The sequence below is a fragment of the Struthio camelus genome, chromosome 2 (genome assembly GCF_040807025.1).
Source record: "Struthio camelus isolate bStrCam1 chromosome 2, bStrCam1.hap1, whole genome shotgun sequence".
Taxonomy (NCBI): domain Eukaryota; kingdom Metazoa; phylum Chordata; class Aves; order Struthioniformes; family Struthionidae; genus Struthio; species Struthio camelus.
The window spans coordinates 47,544,107-47,564,362 of NC_090943.1; the positions used below are offsets into that span (position 1 = coordinate 47,544,107).

The window sequence follows — 20,256 nt, forward strand, 5'->3', positions numbered from 1 at the left end:
CTTTTTGCTGTACTATCAGCATTTAGTAAAATCCTTCCTGGTATGTTTTTCTTACGGGTCAGAGAGTTTGAATAGCCTAACTCTTATCAGCTCTTCTCCTGGCCTCCTAAAATTCCCAAATGAAAACCTTCCTTTCTTCTCCTGAAATTCTCTTTTCCCTCACTGATCTAGCAAAGAAGCATTATTCATGCTCAATGGCTAGTTAGTGGGCTGATAAATGAGTTGACAGGATAAGCTTTCTCAAGACATGTCATCAACAGGATGAGCTTTTGTTCTGAGGAAATTCCAGTGCCCCGAAAGTGCAGCCTGTCCTCCGTCCCGACTGCTCTATAGTCTGAGAGGATGCACCGTTTCTAGGTGGCCCAAAAGCCAGCAATTTTCAAGTTAAGAAATCCAGCAAAATTACTTTTTCTGATTCCTTTAGAAATCACAAAAACCTAGCAGATATTACTAGACTGCCAGCAGAAAATTCATACTGTTCCCAAAAATACACAACCATAATTGAAAAATGATTCTCTCTTCTATTTACCTGCCAGGATTCCTGGCTCCTATTTCTCTTGCAAGAGTTGTTTTCAGCAACCTAGAACAGAAGGATGGACTAAGTGTCTTGCATTGTTGCAGCTATTTTTTCACTAATGGGTACAGGACTTAGCAGGTATCAGCAGCTTTACGTGCTGTTTTCATGCATACCTGTTTGTAACACTAACTCTACAAAAGTATCCGATAATCATTTATAGTCATGAGAAGTGTTCTGCATATTTTAAAATAGTGGCGCGTGCACCTCTGTGTGCTCCTTTCGGTTGAACTTGACTCAGTTTTATGCTAGGGAGATTTGTTTCTCTAATTTTTGTTTTGTTTTGTGGCTAAGGCTGGTTTCTGAATACAAATAATGGGGTCATTTTGTTCCTTGAGTTTATAGAAGTATTTTGGCACTGGTCTACCTGCAAGGGTAAATTGCTGATTTGAACACTGATACCGTATCTCTCAGCCACTTGGGGAGTTCAGACCATTAACATGGTCTAATCTGCTTCTCTGTTAAAATTTTGCTTTCCTTCTTTTAATGGATCGATGTTAAATGCCTTTATTGCATTCTGACAGAATGGCTATGCCAATCAGCGTGAAGAGCTGGATAGAACAGGAAAACATCTGCCTGCATTTCCCCGCCTCTGCCTCCTCATTCCTGTGTTGTGTTTGCCAAGATTTAGGTGGGTATCCTTCCAGCTTGCCAACTCTCCTCCCTTCGGCCTCAAAGGACAGAGCATTTACACTGTCACCCCTCCCCAGCTTGCTGCCACCTTTCTCAGCAGATCCTGTAGTGACACTACAGGTCCCTCCACTACAAAAATATGCCTGTGGTGTTTCACCCCCCTGTCCAATTTCCTTTGACTTTGTGAGCCTCTCAAGCCTTGGAGAACTGATCTCTCTCACCTGACATTTTTGTTCTGCTGGATGAGGATTTTCCACTCTTAAACCTCATTGCATAAAACTGATTTTCCCAGAACAGTTACTTTCCTTAGCCTGTCTATTGGTCAGCAACAGCCCAGCCAGAAGGACATATCTATTGTTTTGTTAGCTGTTCACAACAAGGAGGTAACGTGTCAGGGGGTTGCTACTGCATGCGTGTCGTATAGCTGGGTGACCAGAGTATTAGCAATACTGCGACTCAATGGAATTAACCTGAACTCATTAATTGTATGGTTTTTCAAATCACTTGGGGATGATTCCTTGTTATCTTCTGTATAATATAAACCATAACATTTGTCCATGTAAACCTGGAAAAAGAGCGTATTTTAAATAAACCCACAGTCTTGAATTACAGTTTTCTAATAATGGAGAGCTCACTGCTTTTCTTAATAAACTGTTCAAATAGCTAACTATGCTGTTTTAAAAATACAAGTTAAAAAAAAAAAAAGGGAAATAAAAAAAGCATGCTTCATTTTCAGTCCGAATTTGTCTAACTTCAGCTTCCCGCCACAGTGTCTGGTTGGGTTTTTGCCTGCCAGCTACTGGGTATCTTCTCTTTCTGCGTGTACATACAGAGCAAGATCAAGTCACCTCTTAATAATTTAGCATAATATATTGCGCACTTTAGGTCTCAGACTTGTTTCAAGGTTTCATATCAACCACAGCAAAGATAAGATAGCTGTCCATAAATAAAGCCTGCAAACAAGTTGATGCCAGAAGTTATGAGTTGACTGTCAACTCTGTCCCCAAACACTGATGATCCTGTGATGAAACTATGATGGAATTGTTCAGTCTTTCATTATCTAAAAACATATATGGCATTGACAACTATTGAAGGTGATCTTTTCCTCCAGCTGTTTTGCACTGGGCTTGGGTGCTGTATAAACATTACCTGCTATGATTTATATAAACACTTACACAAGCACCATCCTCGCTGAATAGAAAACATACAAGTCTTCAGTGCAAACATTTGTATTCTCGAGCACTATAATCATTAGTACATCTTTGTACCACAGTAATATTTAAAGACTTACCGGGAGGTGGTGACCCAAATGAAAGTATTTATGAGTGTGCCTCAGGGACAGCCTGTCTGGAGGTGCTCAAGGGCGCAAAAAGCTCCTTCCTGGCATAACACGAAACTGGACGCTCTTGAGTGCCCAGGTGACTTGTGATTTGTGGGTGGGTGGGGAAGGCATGGCCACCAGCTGTGCTTGCAGCTATTTTTGCAGGCTCACTCTGTAAAAGGAGAGCTAAGGACAACTGAGCAGCAGCCTTTGAAATACAATATAGACATCCTCTTGCATGTGCATTACAAAGATGAGGTCCCTGACCCCAAAATGTGAAAACCACAACTCCCGCTCTGGAAGGTTTGTGCATAAACTAAACAGTTCTCACTGTGAACTCTCCCCTTAACCCGAGTAGGTGCGCTCTCTGCCCCACAGTTAGGTGCATATGCATAACATGCAGGGATTGTGTTTGAAGTAATAATCTGCTTTGGAGAAAGTGAGCAATTTTCTCTCAGCACAATATCTAAGACACTGTTGTGTTTCAGGATTGGGAAGGATTTTTAGATTCTCAGAGCAGATAACAACAGCTGGTGAAAGGCTAATGTACAGGAAAATACACAGCTTATGAGCTTTACAATTTCTTTTCTTAGCACAGTCTCTGTCACCAAACAGTTTACTTAGCATCACGATAATGGGTTTTAAAGAAAAAAATAGATTAATTTTAAAAGTCAGTATGTTGCTGTTCGCAGCATGGAATTAGTTCTTTGTATGGCAGCACGTGAAGACAGCTATTTGGTAGATAAAATGTCTCAGTGTCTACAATCACGTCTCTGTCCGTACAATTTAAGCAACCTTCATGTAAAGAAAGAAATAGTTGGAAGAAAAAGAGTACAGAGCATAAACAGCTAATTTTGCATTTTCCAGCATTGGGATAGTAACTTGTGTATCTGATGGTCAAATCTGATTAGTATGCACTGTCATTCCTCAGACTACATTTTCAATAGGTGGTGATTTTAGGCTCATATATTTGGGGGTGCCCAAACTGAAAAACCAAGAAATCGGACTTTCAGTAACTCTGCACAGAAACACAGACCCTTCTACAGACTTGGAGAACAATAGCCATTTTGAAAATATGGGCTTCATCTATTCTCTCTCTGTTGCAGCAAACATTAGAAGAGCCAAGTGTCTCGGTCATTAAAACCATCTGTACTTTGCAAAACTCTGGTTCATACTCTGTTAATCAGATACAAGGACATTTCAGAGAGTGATTTGTCTCAATTGATCATTAGGCGTGTTTATAGCATAAGTCACTACTAAAGTACAAATTAGGTATTTCTGGTTTGGGTTAGCATCAATCAGTTCTTCTTCATTGCTCTATTCTGGTTTAACTTTAGAATTGTCAGGTAAACTGCTGAAGAATAATGTATTCTATTAATTACCTATTCTAACTATATTTGTAGCTCAAAGCCTACACTTTGCTGATTCCAAAAAGCCATCAGGAAATATTCTTAACATTTTTTTTAACATTTGATTTAACACTTACTAAAAATATCGCATCCTCAGATTAGCACAGTGGGATGTCAAAGGTGGGAATATTTGGCCTGGCCATCTCACACCAATCCATATTCCTTACGTATAAACTAGGTTCCACTGAAAATGCAATTCCTTTCTTCTCTTCTTCAGAATAAGTTCACTTTGCTTTCTTAGCCTACTCCTAGGTAGTTTAAAACCATTGAGTTCTTTTTGTTGGCTGAAACCTGTTTATGACCAATGAAAAAATTCAGTCACCTTTCCTTTTACATTTTTACTTGTTTTATTTAACTAAAAATAGTCTGAATAACTTTGACATTTGAAAATTCTAGGATTTGGGAGCGGGGAAAGGAAGCTGTATTTCAAAAACAGAAAAACAGTTCAGGAAATTCCAGTCAGCTCCACTCCTTGGTCTACTTTAATTTAATTAGCACTTCCAGATTGTTGCTAATAAGGCAGTTCTGGAGACCTGAATCAGAAACCTCAAAAATAATGATACCTCAGGATCTGAGGACCAAACCAGCTTAAATGGAAGAATGTGTAAATCAGATACAAGGACATTTCAGAAGAAAAGCCCTTAACTTAGAAGCATGATAATATTTGTATCAGCTGTTTGATAATATTTGTATCAGCTGTTTTGCTTTTACTAAAGTACCTGCACAGAAGGGCTTCAACACATTGTACTTCTTTTTTCCAACCACAGTTTACTTCATGATGAGATACAATAGTTGAAAAACACAGGTGAGAATCTTGACTGATGTTTGAAAGCCTCACCAAGCCCTTCCTTGAGAAGTTAATTTAAAATACAGAAAACAGGCTCCCTTCTTTTCTCTTGGTAGTTTTGTAATAAAAGGTTGATTGTTCAACAGCAGCATTCAATTATTTTGCTTTTGATGCTATCTCCATGTAAGAAAATATAGCCAAGCTCAGATGTTCCCTGAAGGCTTTGTAGTTCTAGTCTTCAGTGCAAGGATGCAAAACGAAAAATAAGAGCCACAAAGTTAACATTCGAAATGGAAACCATTACACTGCCACGTTAAATTATGAAATTTGTTTACTGGGATGTGTTTATTGGAGTGTTTACCCTTTGTTAGTGAAATTAATTTTTAGAGAAAAACATGCTGATTACGGAAGTCAGAGTGGCAAGCAGTGTTCAGAGAAGTTGCCTGGAAATGTGGTCGTCCAGTTCTTGTTGGATTAGTCACAATACTAGACCTCTATAACATGCATAGAAAACACCTACGCTGTAAGATCTTAATAGATTTAATACAGTTAAAATAGAAAACAAATGTTTCTTTACTTGTGTTTTGGTTTTACTTTTTTTTTTTCCAGAGGACCTAGGATGCTCAAACGATAGATATACAGTCCAAAAACAATGACATTTCTTGGTCTGACATGTGATGGTTGAAAGAGAGAAAACTGACCTCCAGAAGCTTAGGGGGTGAAACAGATACAGAGTTTTAACATGATGCATCAAAGCTGAGCCCACTGAATAAGGTCCTGGGAACACAGTGAGAATATACATCCAATGTAAAAGCTCTCAAAGGGAAAGTGATGTCAGTGACTTGAGCCATTTTGAAATTTGTCTTGATTACTGGACTGCTATTGACGTGAATTTCATCCCCACATGTGCTCACTTTCACTTACTGATCTAGTGGGAAACTGTGAAGAGGTAAGAGTCATTCAGAGGAGAAAACTGATGTTGTTACAATGGACCCTCGCAGCAACAAGGAGCTCCTCCGTTAAAGCAGCTCCTCCGTTGTTTGGAGGGAAACGTGGCAGTGCTGAACTATCAGATAAAGCACTTGTTATCTGCAAGCCAGATGAAGCAAGTCTCTACATCAGTGCACAGATGTGTTCCTTTCCTCTAAAATCTCACCTCTTGTTAAAGAAAGAAAGGTAAAATAGGAATGCAACCAATACAGAAATGCTGGTAACTCCACAAAAAGGCTATAAAAATGGTGAAAAGTGTGAACTGCCTTTTTCATGAAGGAGATGTTTCGCTGAGTGTTTGAGTGTGTAATTTGCTAATGGTCTCTTTTTTTTTTTTTCCCCCCCTCACAAAGGTTTGCATATCATATCACGCAGAGCGACTGTCCTCTCATTTTGATGACCCTCGCAGCTGACGTTTGGAAAAAAACTCTGCCACCGGCGCCCATGAGTAGGCTGAGGCTCCATGGAGCAGGAGTCAAGACACACCTTCACAAACCCCACGGAGACTGTGCCGTAACACGTTCACGTTGTAAGCAGAGGCACAAACAAGTACGAGAAGTGTTTCCTTTATGGTAATTTGCATTTCCCATGTTTCTGGGAGAACCGCTGCCATGGTCCTCCTCCCTCCCCGGCTGATTCAGTCCTGCGCCGAGAGGTAATCCGGCAAACCCCATCCCTTGTCGGCCAGCAGGAGAGCAGCAGTAAGCGCTTCCAAGGACAGTAGCCACCAGACATGTGGAAAACACTTCATTTGCACCGAGCTGCCCAACAGAAACGCTTTGCTGATGAGAATTCCTGGGAGGGACTAAGACCTGCTTGCTTCTTGTTGCGACACCACGCTTTTGGTGGAACGGAAGACCGTTCTAGAAGCCGTATTTAAGAAATACAACTGCTCCTTGCCGGCGCGGGGGTGACGGACGGCCAGCCAGCAGCGCCAGCACCTCTCCCATCAGCCTTTGCCGCCTGTGGACGGCGCATCGTCCGGGAGGACGAGGCCGGGCGATGGGGCAGCCCCGTCCACCTGTGCTTGCTGGTGGAGATACAGCAGGAATTTGGGAGGTTTTGCCAGGCAGAGGCCGGCTAAGCACGACTCCGAAGCGCCGGCCTGGGAGAAGACACAACCGCAAGGCCCGTGCGGGCGGGCAAAAAGCCCACAGAGAGTTTCGGCGGGAGCCTGCGTCACCCCCCACCCCGGGCAGCGGGTCCTTCGCGGAGGGGCGGGGGTACCCCAGCCCGCGACACCCAGCCCGGCCGCGGGGGAGGTGTGGGGGGCCGTCCTGCCCCACAGGGGCAGAGAGGGCAGCGGCTCCCCCTCCTGCCACCGGCCCCGGGCGCCGCGGCCCCCTTTGCCCCCGCCCTGAGGCCGGGGCCGGCCCACACGAGGCGGCGGGGCGGGGGCCCTTCCCGCCGCTGCCCCCGCCCCGCTGCCTCGAGCGGCCGTGGCGGCGGCGGTGGCGGGGCAGGTCCGCGGCGCTCAAGATGGAGCCGCCGCCTGAGGAGGCGCCGCCGCGCTCGCGCTCCCACACGGTCACCACCACCACCACCAGCAGCTCCTTCACCGCCAACCTGTCGGCCAGCTCCAGCACCCTCGCCTACGACAGGGAGTTCCTGCGCACCCCGCCCGGGCTCCTCATGGTGGCCGAGATCGTGAGTGACCCGTGGCGGGGGGGGATAGGGGAGCAGCCCGGGGCGGGGGAGTCTGCCGAGCCGCCCCTCCCCAAGCCGGAGAGTTTCGCTCCGAAATCTCGCAGTCGCCTCTTTTGCCCGGTAGTACAAGGAGGGGAAGGTGTTTGGGGCTGGCGGTGGAGCCCTGCGGGGCGAGGGCGGCGCCGGCCCCGGCCGCCACCGTGCCCAGTCTCGGCTCTGCCTCCGACAGCCGGTGCGCTTTCACCTCGTCCAGGCAACAAACCAACAACAACAAAAAACCCAAACTTCAGCGGTTTCTGTGATGCAGGAGCTCGGCTCTTGAGCGCTCACCTGCGGGTACCAGACGGCCGAGCTGGTCAGCCCAGGGAAAACCCCGCAACGAAAGCGGTCTGACTCGGGGGAGGCGGTGTTCCCGCCTGGACGGGTGTAAACCGGGGCGGGCAGGCGTCCCGTCCCGTCCCGTCCCGTCCCCTTCAGTGTCGGCAGCATCTTCCTCTCTCGCAGGGGAAAGAGAAGTTTTTTGGCTGGTCAGGAGCTGATGTTTGTCTCTTTGGAAGGTTTTTTTTTTTTTTTTGTAATACAGCGTTTATGTGCGTTTTGCGTTTGTTCAGTGCGCTGGTAACTGTTCCCTGGGGGGGTGTTAAGAGCGTTAATTACACAACTTAGCTTCATTTTGCGGATCAATAAAGAACATTTCCTTATGTTCTTTCTGATAAGATACACCTGTGCAAAGCAGGATCTGAGCTAATACTGTTTGGGCTTGCTAACAGTTTTATTTTTTGCATCCTACTTTATAGGATGTAAATGATTACACAAGTAGCCAGACAAAGTGATTTTTAGTTACTTACCTTAAGTAGTAAATCAATATAGCATCGGGATTACCCTGTGGGAATGCCAACCTCTCGGTGCGCTAAGCAATAGATGTACAGCATCTCTGCTTAAAAAGAATGCATTTGTTTTAAGTCCGCTCATCTACACTATTAATAATTTAGGATCTTTAAAAGCTTGATTGCCCCAACTAATCTTTTGAGGGTCCTGTTTGACAGTTCTGCTTTGATGGCGGTGGAAAGATCTCTTACTTGAAGAGATGCACCTTCAAAGCTTCAGATATTGTGCTTCACTACAGCAGTGGAATGACTTATTCATTGACTTCAAAGTAAAAGAATGAAGTGAAGCCTCAGGCTTACGTGCAATATAGGACCTCTGGCAGGAGCAGTGCAGTTGGGAAGAGGATGTGTATGGTGAGATGCCAGCTGATATGCAGGCGAGTAGTGGTGAGCGTGTGAAGTCAGCAACTGGGTAACTTGTATAACAGCATGGACAGCAAGTCTGGCAATCTCGAATAGGTAGCTGACACGTTTCAGTTGTTAAGTGTAGGGGAAGCTGCAGCATCAGTGTTGTGGTAGGTATATGAAAAGTATTAGTTTTCAAAAGAAAAGTCGCTTTCTTTTCCATTCTTTTTCAGTTACTAAATGCAACAAAATTCTTGACCTTTCTTGTACTTTATCAGAACAGTAATCCAAACTGCAGTGGTAGAGAGAGACCCAAGGCTTTTCCCAATCCCTGTTGGAATGTCATGTAGTCAACCTGACTCTGAATACTACGTCAACTGCGCTTACGCTGAGCTAAATCAGTCAGTTCCTGCTTGTTCTGATCGTCCTGTGTATCTGAAAGTTGTGATTTGCTGGCATAGCTTGGCTGTTTAAGATGTCACTGACCCTCAACTGTCAGCGCTGTCCTTCTGCCAGAAGTTGCAAATCTGTAAATGGGACAGGCTCAAATGTGTATCCGTATTACAGTCTCAGGAGTTCAGAGCCTGGTGTATAAACTGAAAATGATATATCAGATCATGAACTGCAGCAGCTGTGATAAGAGCAACACCTTTGCTCCTGCTGGACCTGCTCTGGAGATATCCACAAGATGGATAGGGAAGATAACTGTTTTCTAGTAACATCCTTTACTGTTGCAGCTGCTCATATGCCAGGTTCCACGTTCATTAGGATGCTATGTTAAGGTTAAGCCAGGGACTTCAGAGAAGAGCGCTAAATGTTCTGACAGTTAGCACTGTGGCACTGCATAAATATTTGATTATTGCTGCTGTCAGTCAACAGCACACACGCAGCAAGCGGAGTACAGTTTGTGACTCCTGGTTCTGAAGCTGGAGCTCTCTTCTCTGCCTATGTCAAGGGCAACTCTGTGGAATTTTTCTAGCAAAGAGAATGGGAAAGTGCTAAGTTATCACATGGATTAAGTTTTCTGGTCCCTTAAATGGAGGACCTTGCTCAGATTTTGCCCCTACCTCCCTAGTTTTGGTGCTGCAAAAATGAGTTAACCGCTGTGCGGACTCCCACTTGGGCTGGTAGCCTGCCTACTTCTGCACTGAGGCTGTGGTTTAAGGGCACAGTGAAATCAGCTGTAACGGCTCCTAGTGAGAGATTCTGTGCGATGCTGCAAAACACTGGTCTGCTGTCAACTCCATCTACTGGTTCCAATTTGTTCAAAATGAGTTAACTTTGTAAAGATGGTTCTTATGCTGGGTCAGGTATTATTTGTCCTTATGTAGCTGGCTTAAAGCCAGCATAAATCCAGGATGAGCTTGACCGTGCCTGTTCGGCGGTAATGGAGTTGTGTGCTCAGGTTAGCTTTGAGGCGCACTAGCACCGCACGCACCTAGTATGAATGAACACAGGACGGCAGCCGACAGCATCTGCTAAATTACCTGGTGCTGACAGATTTCCATTGCCTTTTACATCTGCCTCTGTGACCAGAGGACAGGCAAGTGTCCCGCCATTCACTAGGAAAGAAATGTAGAGGGGTCAGCTTATTTCAGTGCAAAGAAGCATAGAAAATGCTGCTGGATTTCCAAGGAAGGCTTTGGGAACGGCATAAAATGCAGCTTTGGTGCCCGGTGGCTAATCCAAGTAACCTGCATACAGAAGGAACGGTGCTTGTTGAACAGGGCAGTGGCCTGCCCCTCTGGAGACCTGGATTCACTGGCATTAGATGGCTGGGTGACTACTGACAACAGATTTAATTTATCTGCACCTCTGTAATTTCTCTAAATGATTTTTCCATTCGTAAAATATGAAGAGTGATAGAAGCCTTTGTAAGGCACACTGAGATCTGTTAGTGAATGGTATATAAGAAGTAAGTGGTGGTACATAAAGATTTTAATTCAGATGTCAATTGCCTGACTGAACACTGCAGTAAAACTGTATCCTATAGAAGATAACAGATATTCATTCCTGTAGTATAACCCCCGCAAACAGGAGGATTTTATGTTTTCAAAAGAAGCAAGCGTAGCAGTTTCCAGAGATGTCTTTTGAGTATTTCTTTTCTGTACAGGATGATGGCCTAGAAAGACTATGTGTTTGTCTTCCTGGGAATGTTATGGGTAAGAGGAATGATGGCTAGGGATGTCTCCTCAGAGCTTTAAATCAGCCTCTCAAGTCAACCGTTATGGATCACTTTGCAGAAGTGGAGAGTTTTCTGGTTGCTATGGATGTAGTTATAAAAATACTTACTTTCTAGCGTGAGTACACTAATTCCTTCGGGTTGTTACTTCACACCAGTGTGTTGCTAGATACGGTATCCCTCTTAAAGCTTGCTCTAGTAATTTTGAGGCTTGTGGTGGCTATTTGTCCTTAACAAAAACAAACACTACACAGCTTGAAAAGGTTTGGAAGGTTGTTATGCTATAGCTGCAAAAGTGAAAGCTTGTGATGGTGTAATTTTTAGTAAACTGTAATTACAGTCACATTTCTTTGATATACTACTGCCCAGAATAAGACATGTGCTTGAATTAGAAACGTGATATGAGGTTATTTGAATTATTGGCACCACATAAAATTATGGTTCAAACTCACATTTCTGGGCAAGAAAAAATGATTTTGGTAACTCTTTATATCACCATTTCTTTCCTTTTCAAATGTAAGACCTTTAAGGGCTTAATTCAGAAAAGAAATCTTTTTGGATTCACTTATCCCAATAGAGTGGTGAGCCTCAGATTATTAAACTCTCTTTTTAGTTCAACAGAATTTTTTTTTTATTTTTTTCTGAGAGATGCATAAAAATCTTTGTCAAGCTTTCAGGCTTTAAATTAGTTAAGAAAAAAATAATATGAATGTTAATAAGAGCAGAAATAATACAAGGGGAGCATCTACTGTGAAAAAGCTGAAAAATAAAAGTTGTATGTAATTTTTTTTAAAGCTCTTCGTGTGTTCAGCATTTTCTTCTTAGCCAGTCGACTGCTGTTAAGGCCATATCACGTGCACAAAACTCTTAGAGATACCATGCTCCTCCTGCTCCCAAGTTCTTGGAATAGCCATCAAAAACACAGAGGGAGCTTCATAAAGCCCCTTTCCTCACTTGAGTAGCAGCCAGGCTTTTTCTCCAATCAGGAACAGTAGAGTGTTTTGTTTGTTTGTTTTTATAATTCATTTTTTACTCCAGTTGAAACATCTCTGTTTGCATGAAGTTGACAGCACTGAAGCACCTTCTGATGTGCTGAACAAGTGCTTTGCCTAGAAGAGATGTACATAAGCGTGGGCTTAAAATGCCTCACTTCGAAATACTCACTGAAAAAAGTTGTCCTGTACTAGTCTATCATTTCACCCAGTAGCTTTGTCTTCCTGTGTATGAATATGCAAATACACAGAACGAAGGCGAGGCTCTCTCCTTCACTCTTGATCAGACAAAACTCTCATCAGAGTCAAGTGTCAGTTCTCCTTTTTTTTTTTTTTTTGGATGCAGTCATTCCCCCGCTAACCCACAATGTCCTTGGTCTAGTGGATACACACATCTGTATGACTTCCAGCTTCCTTTAGGCTCATATCATTGTTTGAAGTTATGTTTCCTTAAAGGTCTTTGGTTTCGTGGACAACGTCAGGGTGTTTCCTTGGGAAGAGAGGATTGTTTGGGTGACGCACCAGAAAACAGAAGCTTTGAAACATATTGTGTGGCATGTGCTCTAAGTGCAGATGAAAACAATATTAGGATTGCCATGTTAAGACAGCAAAAATGCCTCTCAAATTGAACACATATTTTACAAAAGGTCAAAAATGCAAAAAATTCTGAATACCTCACGGTTAAGGTGCAATGTGCATGAAACATCCTTATTTCTTCACAAGAAGAATGTTTTGAAGGCATACTTGAACATAAATATTGTCCTTGGATGGACAGTGAATATAATAGACATTGCATCCCTTGCCCCTCCCAAAGTCTGGATTTTTTTTTTTTTTTTTGCATTTGGTCGCCTGGGGGAGCATGGCTCATGTGGGGGTGAGCACAGAGGTATTTTGCTGGAGCCCTTGTGGTGTGAGGACAAAGACTGATGATATCGTTGGAAAAATTTAGGCTTGCATTCCTGAAAACTGCATTGTTTTTTTAACTATGCCAGCTGGTCCAATAAAAAATATTATGGAAGCTATAGAAAACTTTTTAATACAAGTCCAATATTCCTGGAAATTGCACCATGGAAACTGAGCTACTTGTGAAGGAAGTTGACAGTGGTATTGTCAGATACAGCAAAAGATGGAAATTTCTGATGCTACTTTTTGTCCTAAAATGAATACAAATCCTGGACTTGTCTGTTCGTCTCTCTTTTTTTTTTTTTTTTCTGGTTGTATTCTCCCTCCCTCCTTCTCTTCCCCCATGTTGTATTCTGTTTTCCTCTTTCTGCACTAGAAATTGTCCCTTCTCCTTGGAATGATTTATTACCCACTGTTAAGACCTCCAGTGAAAGGATCTTAAAGTAGTGTGTGCAGATTAAAAAAGTTCTCAATGCCATGTATGATAAAGGAAATAAAGTACGTTTGTCTGCAGTGTAGTAAGAGGGTAAGCAGGGAAGGGAGGAAACCCGAAAGGTTAATTGACTGAGTCACACAGATCTCTTGCAAGACCGTAAATGGCCCCCAGGTTTCTGACTCCTGGTTTTAACCATTAACAATGTGCTGCTTCTGCCTTAACAGCAGGTGCCCTTCGCTCCTGCCCTGGGACGCAGGGAGAGTTCCCGTGTATCTGCAGAGCTTGCCGATGCACCTGCTCTGTCCTCCACCCCACAGCGCCTGTGTGGAGCTGGAGCAGCCTTAGCAAAAGGTTTCTTTTTAAAGAATGAATTCTCAAAATCAGAGAAAAATTGTTGTAGGGATTCAGAGCCCTTCTAAACTGAAAGCGTAGCAGGAGTTATGACGTGCTCCCCTTGTTTGGTCAGCGCGTTCTTGTTCAGCCTGCTCTTCTCTCCCGGGAATAACAATACCATAAATTCAGTTTCTAATGGTCCTGCTTTTATATGTGTGTGTATACGTATATATATATGTGTGTGTATCTTTTCTTTTAGCTTCACTTTTCTTTTGGATAAAGTACATCTGGTAACAGTGTGACACTTATGCACTTGTTCCAGTTTCAATTCCAGGGAAGCAGTAGAAATTGTGCCCGTGGAGAAGGCACCAAGCCCTCTTTCATAGGGTCAAACAGTCAGACCTTATACGAGGTAGTGCTGTTCAGCTGCAGCCCAAGCCAGCTCCCGTGGAAGCTGTTAGTACTGATTTGCCTACCTCTAAAGTAGGAACTCTGGTCTGAGACTAGTAAAACTCCAGTGAAGGAGGGCCTGAGTAAGGAAGAGATCAAGTCACTGCTTTCAGTGGGAGCTGGGTCAGGTCCAAGGAAGGCTTGGTGTTCAATTTGTTGGTAAACTGAAAGAGGCTGGGGTTCTGGTTGCACCTTCATTAATACCGTGTCCAGATTTTCCCAGATCACCTCGTTATAGGGATCCGGGCATGACCACATTTTTGCTGAGTTGGTCAGAGCATGATGTTGAGTGTTTACACTTTTGGTTTTTGCCAGGTACGGGTGTGCAGGTGACCCTGACTGGACAAAACTTCCAAACCAAAACACAGTTTCAACAAATTGGTATCATTAGAGGGAGGCTGTACCACTTCAGCACTTTGTTCTGGGTAGCCACGTTTTTGGTCCAGGACGAGGTATGCTAAAATGAGATTTTGTAGAACTGAGGTGAACTGAGCTATAAACAGGATAAAACTCATCAGGATGTTGTCACAGTCTTTGGATAGATCATAATCAAGTTACAAAAAATAGATATATTGAAAAACCTAGTTAGGAGTAGAAAGGCCATCTGGGGGGAACAACCTCTCTGATCATACTCCGGTAATTGCTGTTTGTGTTCAGTTGGTGGCTTCAGTTGATGTGCACAAATTGAAAAACCTGTCAAGAGCCCTGTTTCATACCGAATACCCGAACACATGACTTATCTGTATCATCAGTTTCAAATGTGATTGCTTTGTCCAGGCCTGGATTTAAAGAAACTCAAGGTGACACTGTTTAGCATAGATTCTGTTTAGCCTGGAAACTGGACAGCCAGCAACAGAGTCCCCTTTCTTTTCCTTTATATGTGTGTCTGTGTAGCTGATTACATTCAAGAGTTTATGTGTGTTTTAGAAGCATCGTACCTCTTTTTTTTTTTAATTCATCAAGAATGTTATTCCCAAGACTGCAGCTCCTGCAGCAGATAATAAGCTGAATGCTGCAGTTTTGACAGAAGTATGAGGAAATGGGAGAGAAACTGTTGCAGGCAGGAATTAGGTGTTGGGGGCAGTGGAACAACCAGAAGTCTGCAACAAAAGAACATCTCTGCAAAGTGTCTTTAAAATGACTCTTCCACTGATAAAATCAGCCTTGCCTGTGTGAGACTGGAGACAACCATGGTCGGGCAGACTCTGACAAGGATCAGGTGAGGGGAGGGTTAAGCCGTGGTTCAATGCCTGTTCCTACTGCAGTGGAATTGGAAAACATAAACAAATGCACAGTTGTCTCCTGTAGGCTCAGAGAAGGGCTACAATATGAGCTGGGGAGGGTGGTGTTTTTATTAAATTCTTTAAGGGGGGACTCCCCCCCCCCCCACCAAATGACAGCATCTGCATTTATTTGGGTTTGGTTTAATTTTTAAACCATAATGTGTCTTGCGACCAGTAATTTCATAAGCTGTGTCAAAGAGCTTGTGTGTGTATAGGCGCATACAGAACCATTAAAAGAACATTATTAGGTCGTAAGCTCAAGGACTTGGAAGTTAAGAAGTGCCAGAGCTGAGGTTTGCTCTGGCGGTCTGCTAGTGTCTACGCACGAGGCAATACCAGGGCTTGGTATTGCCTGGCGTGTAGACACTAGAGTCCTGTCAAAAGCAGCATGAGCACATGCCGTTTTTTCAAGGAACTTCTATCGCAGTCATTGCATAGGACTCTTCTGAGAGTGAATGAGGATGAGGAAGGAGAATGAATGAGGCCTGCGCACAACATTGGGGGAAGGCATGTAGTGAGTAAGGCAAGGGATTGTTCAAAGAGAAAGGATTCTCTCCTAGCTAATTGTTTGCTTGGAAAAGCTGATTTTTATCTTCTGCATATGCCGCAGTGTTCCTGAGTAATGTTAGATAGGGTAACTAAGCCTGACATTTCAATGCATTTGCTTTTCTCCTTTTTTTTTTTTTTGTTTTCTTCTAGATCCCTGACTTTGGGTCTGAGGGGCAAAATAAAGGATTATTTACAGCTGCAGCCTAAGCCAGTAGGAGCTATGATCTGAAGAGACAAAAGGCAGTGTGCCATGTTAAGCACTGCGGTGAAAAAAAGTTTTCCATCAAAATTTGGCAACCAAAATTAGTACGTATTTTTGACCTTCAGTTTTACTGCGCTGTCTGTAAAATGGGGATACTGTTCTTCCTTATCTCTCAAAAACTTTTTTAATAGTTTAGTAAAGACCTGTGAGGTACTTAGCTAATAAAGGGGTGAGTGCCTTAAAAGAGCCAATGTGAAAACAAAGCAGGGCTTGAGTAGCATACAGGGAGCCGGTCTGCAGGCTGCAGGAGTAAATAGGGAGAAAGCAAAATCTTGGATGCATACTTAACTAGAAGATATTTTAGCATATGTTTGTGTCTTTCTCTCTCCTGACCATTCTTCTGCCTATTTGTCACAGTTACCTTTTTTAGTTACTTTTTTTTTTTCTCCCTTCATTCCTTCATGTCTCCTTGCCCAGCAGCTCTGGGTAACTTGCTCAAGGCCTGCTTTGCAAGAACATCATCCGCACCACCCTTCTTCTTGAGACCTGACATAAATAATCAACACAGAAGCAGCAGCTTTTACCATAAGAATTTGGCAAAACAGAATCTTTTGATAGAAGTATGAGACAACTGAAAGAACAGGCTCTGCTCAGTGTGACATCTATCTTCAATGGTTTCGTAAAACTGTAGGTGTACAAAATTATTAGTTTGTAATACCATTTTCAAAAACTACAGTATTTTATCATAAAGTGATTTTAGGGTGTTATTCGTGAAAAGTGTGACGTGTTTGATTCTTGTATTGCTAAGAGGGATTTTCTTTAAACAAATACTTTTGGCTGAGTTAATCATAAATGCCATAGGCATATGGCAGATTGGCCAGACTTGCTTTTTGTCATATCTACCACTATCTTCTGGTGATCTCAATGAAAGATTTTAGAGAAAAGCTAAAAAATTCTTAAATATAAGGAATTAGGATACAGGGAAAAGAAGGCTCTCTGTTGGGATCTCTGATTCATGGTTTGTAGCCTTGCTGTGTGCATAAGCATTATTCATTGCACTATGTGATAGAGTTACAACAGCTATTTACTATTGTAGAGTGGCAGTTGACCTCCAGGATGAAAATATTTATCCTTCCCTGTGGTGTTACTAAGATATAGTACAGTACAAATAGATACATTATACATAACATACAGGACAAGAGGCAATGGGCACAAACTGAACCACAGGAAGTTCCACCTGAACCTGAGAAAAAACTTCTTCACTGTGAGGGTGACAGAGCACCGGACCAGGTTGCCCAGAGAGGTAGTGGAGTCTCCTTCCCTGGAGATATTCAGAACCCGTCTGGATGTGATCCTGGGCAATATGCTCTAGGTGACCCTGCTTGAGCAGGGGTGTTGGACTAGATGATCTCCAGAGGTCCCTTCCAACCTAAACGATTCTGTGATTCTGTGATTATTAGTGTTCTTTTTTCTTCTGCTAAAGCATAAGCGTTTGGTTAAAGTCTGAATGCCAAATAAAATTCCTACAGGACAGAAAAATAGTTGTCACTAAGAAATTACTGTATTTAGTTTTGAAAAAAAAAAAAGCCATAATCCCAATTTTATGGTTTCAAGTCCATTCTTGACTTAACGGGACTTGATTTTAAAAGGTAGTGTGTAAGAGGAAACTAAAGACCCACATGAGAAGAGATGGGGTCTCCTGTGGTATGTTCATCTATGACTTCCATTCTTGGGTAATTTAATTCATATGGGGAAGTGGTATACTGTTAACACATGCTTTTGAAACAACTGATTTATAAAGCAAATGGACACATTTATAAAGCAAATGGACACTTACATTCTCCCTTATACCAGAAATCTAATTTTCTCTAAAGGTGTGTAAAACCAGTTTTAAACATATGACACGCCCCTATAGAGCTGCAATTGAACTATGGGACTTGCAAAGAGTGTGATAATGATAAACAACTTTCTTTGTTACTACTTAACATCTTTGTTTTTCCATTCAGTATTTTTGAAGAAGTTTCCCTGTTTATCTCTTCAGCAAAAAAGTAAGGGTAGGAATCTTAGCCACTAGAATAAGGTTTCCAAACATGTTCACGTTTGGGATTTCTTTCTAGACTTTGGCAATCATAAAACATGACCAGACACTTGTACAAAGAGCTTGGCATTCTCTTTACGCGGTAACAGAGGATTGTGTAGCAAATGTTTGCCTGAAGTAAGCAAGGCAAGATAATGTGTTAAAGGTGAGATGAGGACTCTTAGAAAGTGTTTTTTACCAGGTCAAGTTAAAATTAAACAGAGTACAGAGCAGTAAATGAGATGGAATTCTCTAAGCTTGGTTACATTCTATTTTTCACTTTCTTATGAAGCGAAATAATGGAACGTCAGCCTCAAAAACCCCAGCATGTCTACAGTCATTTTCACTTTGAAACTCAGTATTTTCTATTGATTTTTCAGAGTGCCTCTTCAATTCAGGGCTCATTTTAAATAAGAATTGTGGAGAAGTGTATTTTAAAAGAACATAAAATTTCTCATTGTGAGGGCTGCTGTTTCTGTAACTTCTATGGAGAGCCTACACAAAGAAGACAATGCTGAGAGGAGGTGCAAACAGAATCCAAAAGAATCGATGGGAAGGAATTCAGACTAAGATCTAATGTACACAAACAACGTTGTTAGGAAGATAAGGTTATAAGGAATCAGTTCTTAATGCTGTTAAAACCTGTTGCAAATTTCCCATTGACTTGGGTCACCCCAAGATTTCCGCACATGAAATAAAACAAACATGAAAGCGTAGTTTCCAAGAAGTTTGTGTACACTAATGAGCACTCTTATTGTTTGTCGGCTCTTAAGAATCAACAACTTCTTTCCGACAGTCATTTCCTATTCGCTTGTTAGCATTTAGTGAAATACTTACTCTGTTGTTTCTTCTGTTCAGATTTGAGGAAAAGTTTGTGTGCCCAGCTTGCCTGGTTTCTTTCTTTTGCCGCCTACATAGACTAGTCTAATACGAGATCACCTCTCTGCAGACCTTTCATCTCCGATACCTCTGTGTGGAGTATTAATTGTCAAATTAGACTGAGATTTGAGGGGGCCCAGTTAAAGATTTTTACTTTTCCTATGTTTGACCTACTGTACTAAAGCTGACTTGAGCAAAAATGAAAGGCGTAGTGAATATACTTCTGTTACCAAGATCCCAAAACGCTCCTGCAGATCACTGTCTTGCTATCAGTTGTTTATCCCTTTCATACACCAAGTTTATTTGGCTTGAACAGAGCAGCTGATAGATAGCAAAAGGCCAAGCCGTGCAGATCCATTCCTCAAGCATGCCCTTTTATAACCCAGATGTCTAATTTACATATTTCATTAAAGCTCCCTGTAGTCGTGTATCCCACAGTACAAGTAAGTATCTCATTTCAGGATGCAGTATTAATCATTTTGTTACACCCACGTCACCATGTCCTTCATGGTGTTGTTAAATCCTAGGTGTCAAAACAGCTCAACATCACAAATGTCAATCTAAACAGGTTCCAGTCCAACAAATGAATGCATCCTATGTTTCTCCTGCCTTATCACTGCATTATCAAGCAACATATGCCTTCTCCTCTATCAAAGGCAAATCATTACGTGTGCTGTTGTCCTCCCTTTTCCTTTGTGTGAACTAGCAAAGCTCCCAGCTACTGCTGTCTTTCAGTAGTTAAATTCCTTTCTACTTTCGTGGTTCTGTTTACTGAAACACGTAATATTGTCTGCAGTTGGAAGGTGTATTTTATGACTCTGTTTGCACACAGTTCATCATAGAAGAGTGAGGTTTTGAAGTGTGAGGTTAGAAAAATATAATATGAGCATTTTGATACAGGAATAGTAGGTAGCTTCAAGAAAGGGATGCCTGTAAAATACTACTTTTGTAGTCTTTTTTTTTTTTTTTGAGTACTCTAAAGACTTTTTTCCCCTCTTTGGTTTGAAACAACTAATGTAATGCTTTAGGGTGAGGGCAAACATACTAAATATCACTGATTACACACAGACTTTTCAGCAAAATGCCACAATGTTAATATTAAGGTTTATGGCTTTCCTTTACCCCCTCGATGGGAAAACAGGAACAAAAGTAGCTGAAATACTCAACAAAGAATATTTGGAAAAAGATTGATGACACCTATTTATTTTAGCTGTACTATTGTAATTCTAAGGAAGAAAATGCTGGCTAGAAAGGTGTGATCTAAATCTGGAGAAAAGGAGAGGGGAAAGGTGGAAGCGGAAATCAAGTAAATATAATTTAGCTGGTTGTATGTATTGAGAATGGTATCGTATAAATAAAACTGCAGAAAAAGAGCTA

General features: G+C 42.2%; 2 protein-coding genes across 7 annotated transcripts in view; both read left to right on the plus strand.

Moving 5' to 3' along the window:
* Nucleotides 1–6,197, plus strand: part of GPD1L (glycerol-3-phosphate dehydrogenase 1 like) — a 73,197-nt gene extending 67,000 nt beyond the window's left edge. The window contains exons 9-10 of one of the 5 annotated variants that reach the window (XM_068935506.1): nt 1,099–1,205; nt 6,068–6,197. In XM_068935506.1, the coding sequence (XP_068791607.1) occupies nt 1,099–1,205; nt 6,068–6,111 (151 nt within the window). In that variant the 3' untranslated portion in view covers nt 6,112–6,197. Of the gene's footprint in view, nt 1–1,098; nt 1,942–6,067 lie in introns of those variants that run through there. The other 4 variants (XM_068935507.1, XM_068935505.1, XM_068935504.1 and 1 more) reach the window with 4 other exon arrangements.
* A 508-nt stretch (nt 6,198–6,705) lies between these two features.
* The window catches only part of CMTM8 (CKLF like MARVEL transmembrane domain containing 8), a 40,103-nt gene continuing 26,552 nt past the window's right edge, over nt 6,706–20,256 (plus strand). Inside the window, exon 1 of one of the 2 annotated variants that reach the window (XM_068935510.1) lies at nt 6,706–7,361. In XM_068935510.1, the coding sequence (XP_068791611.1) occupies nt 6,717–7,361 (645 nt within the window). In that variant the 5' untranslated portion in view covers nt 6,706–6,716. The remainder of the gene's footprint in view (nt 7,362–20,256) is intronic. The other variant, XM_068935511.1, reaches the window with a different exon arrangement.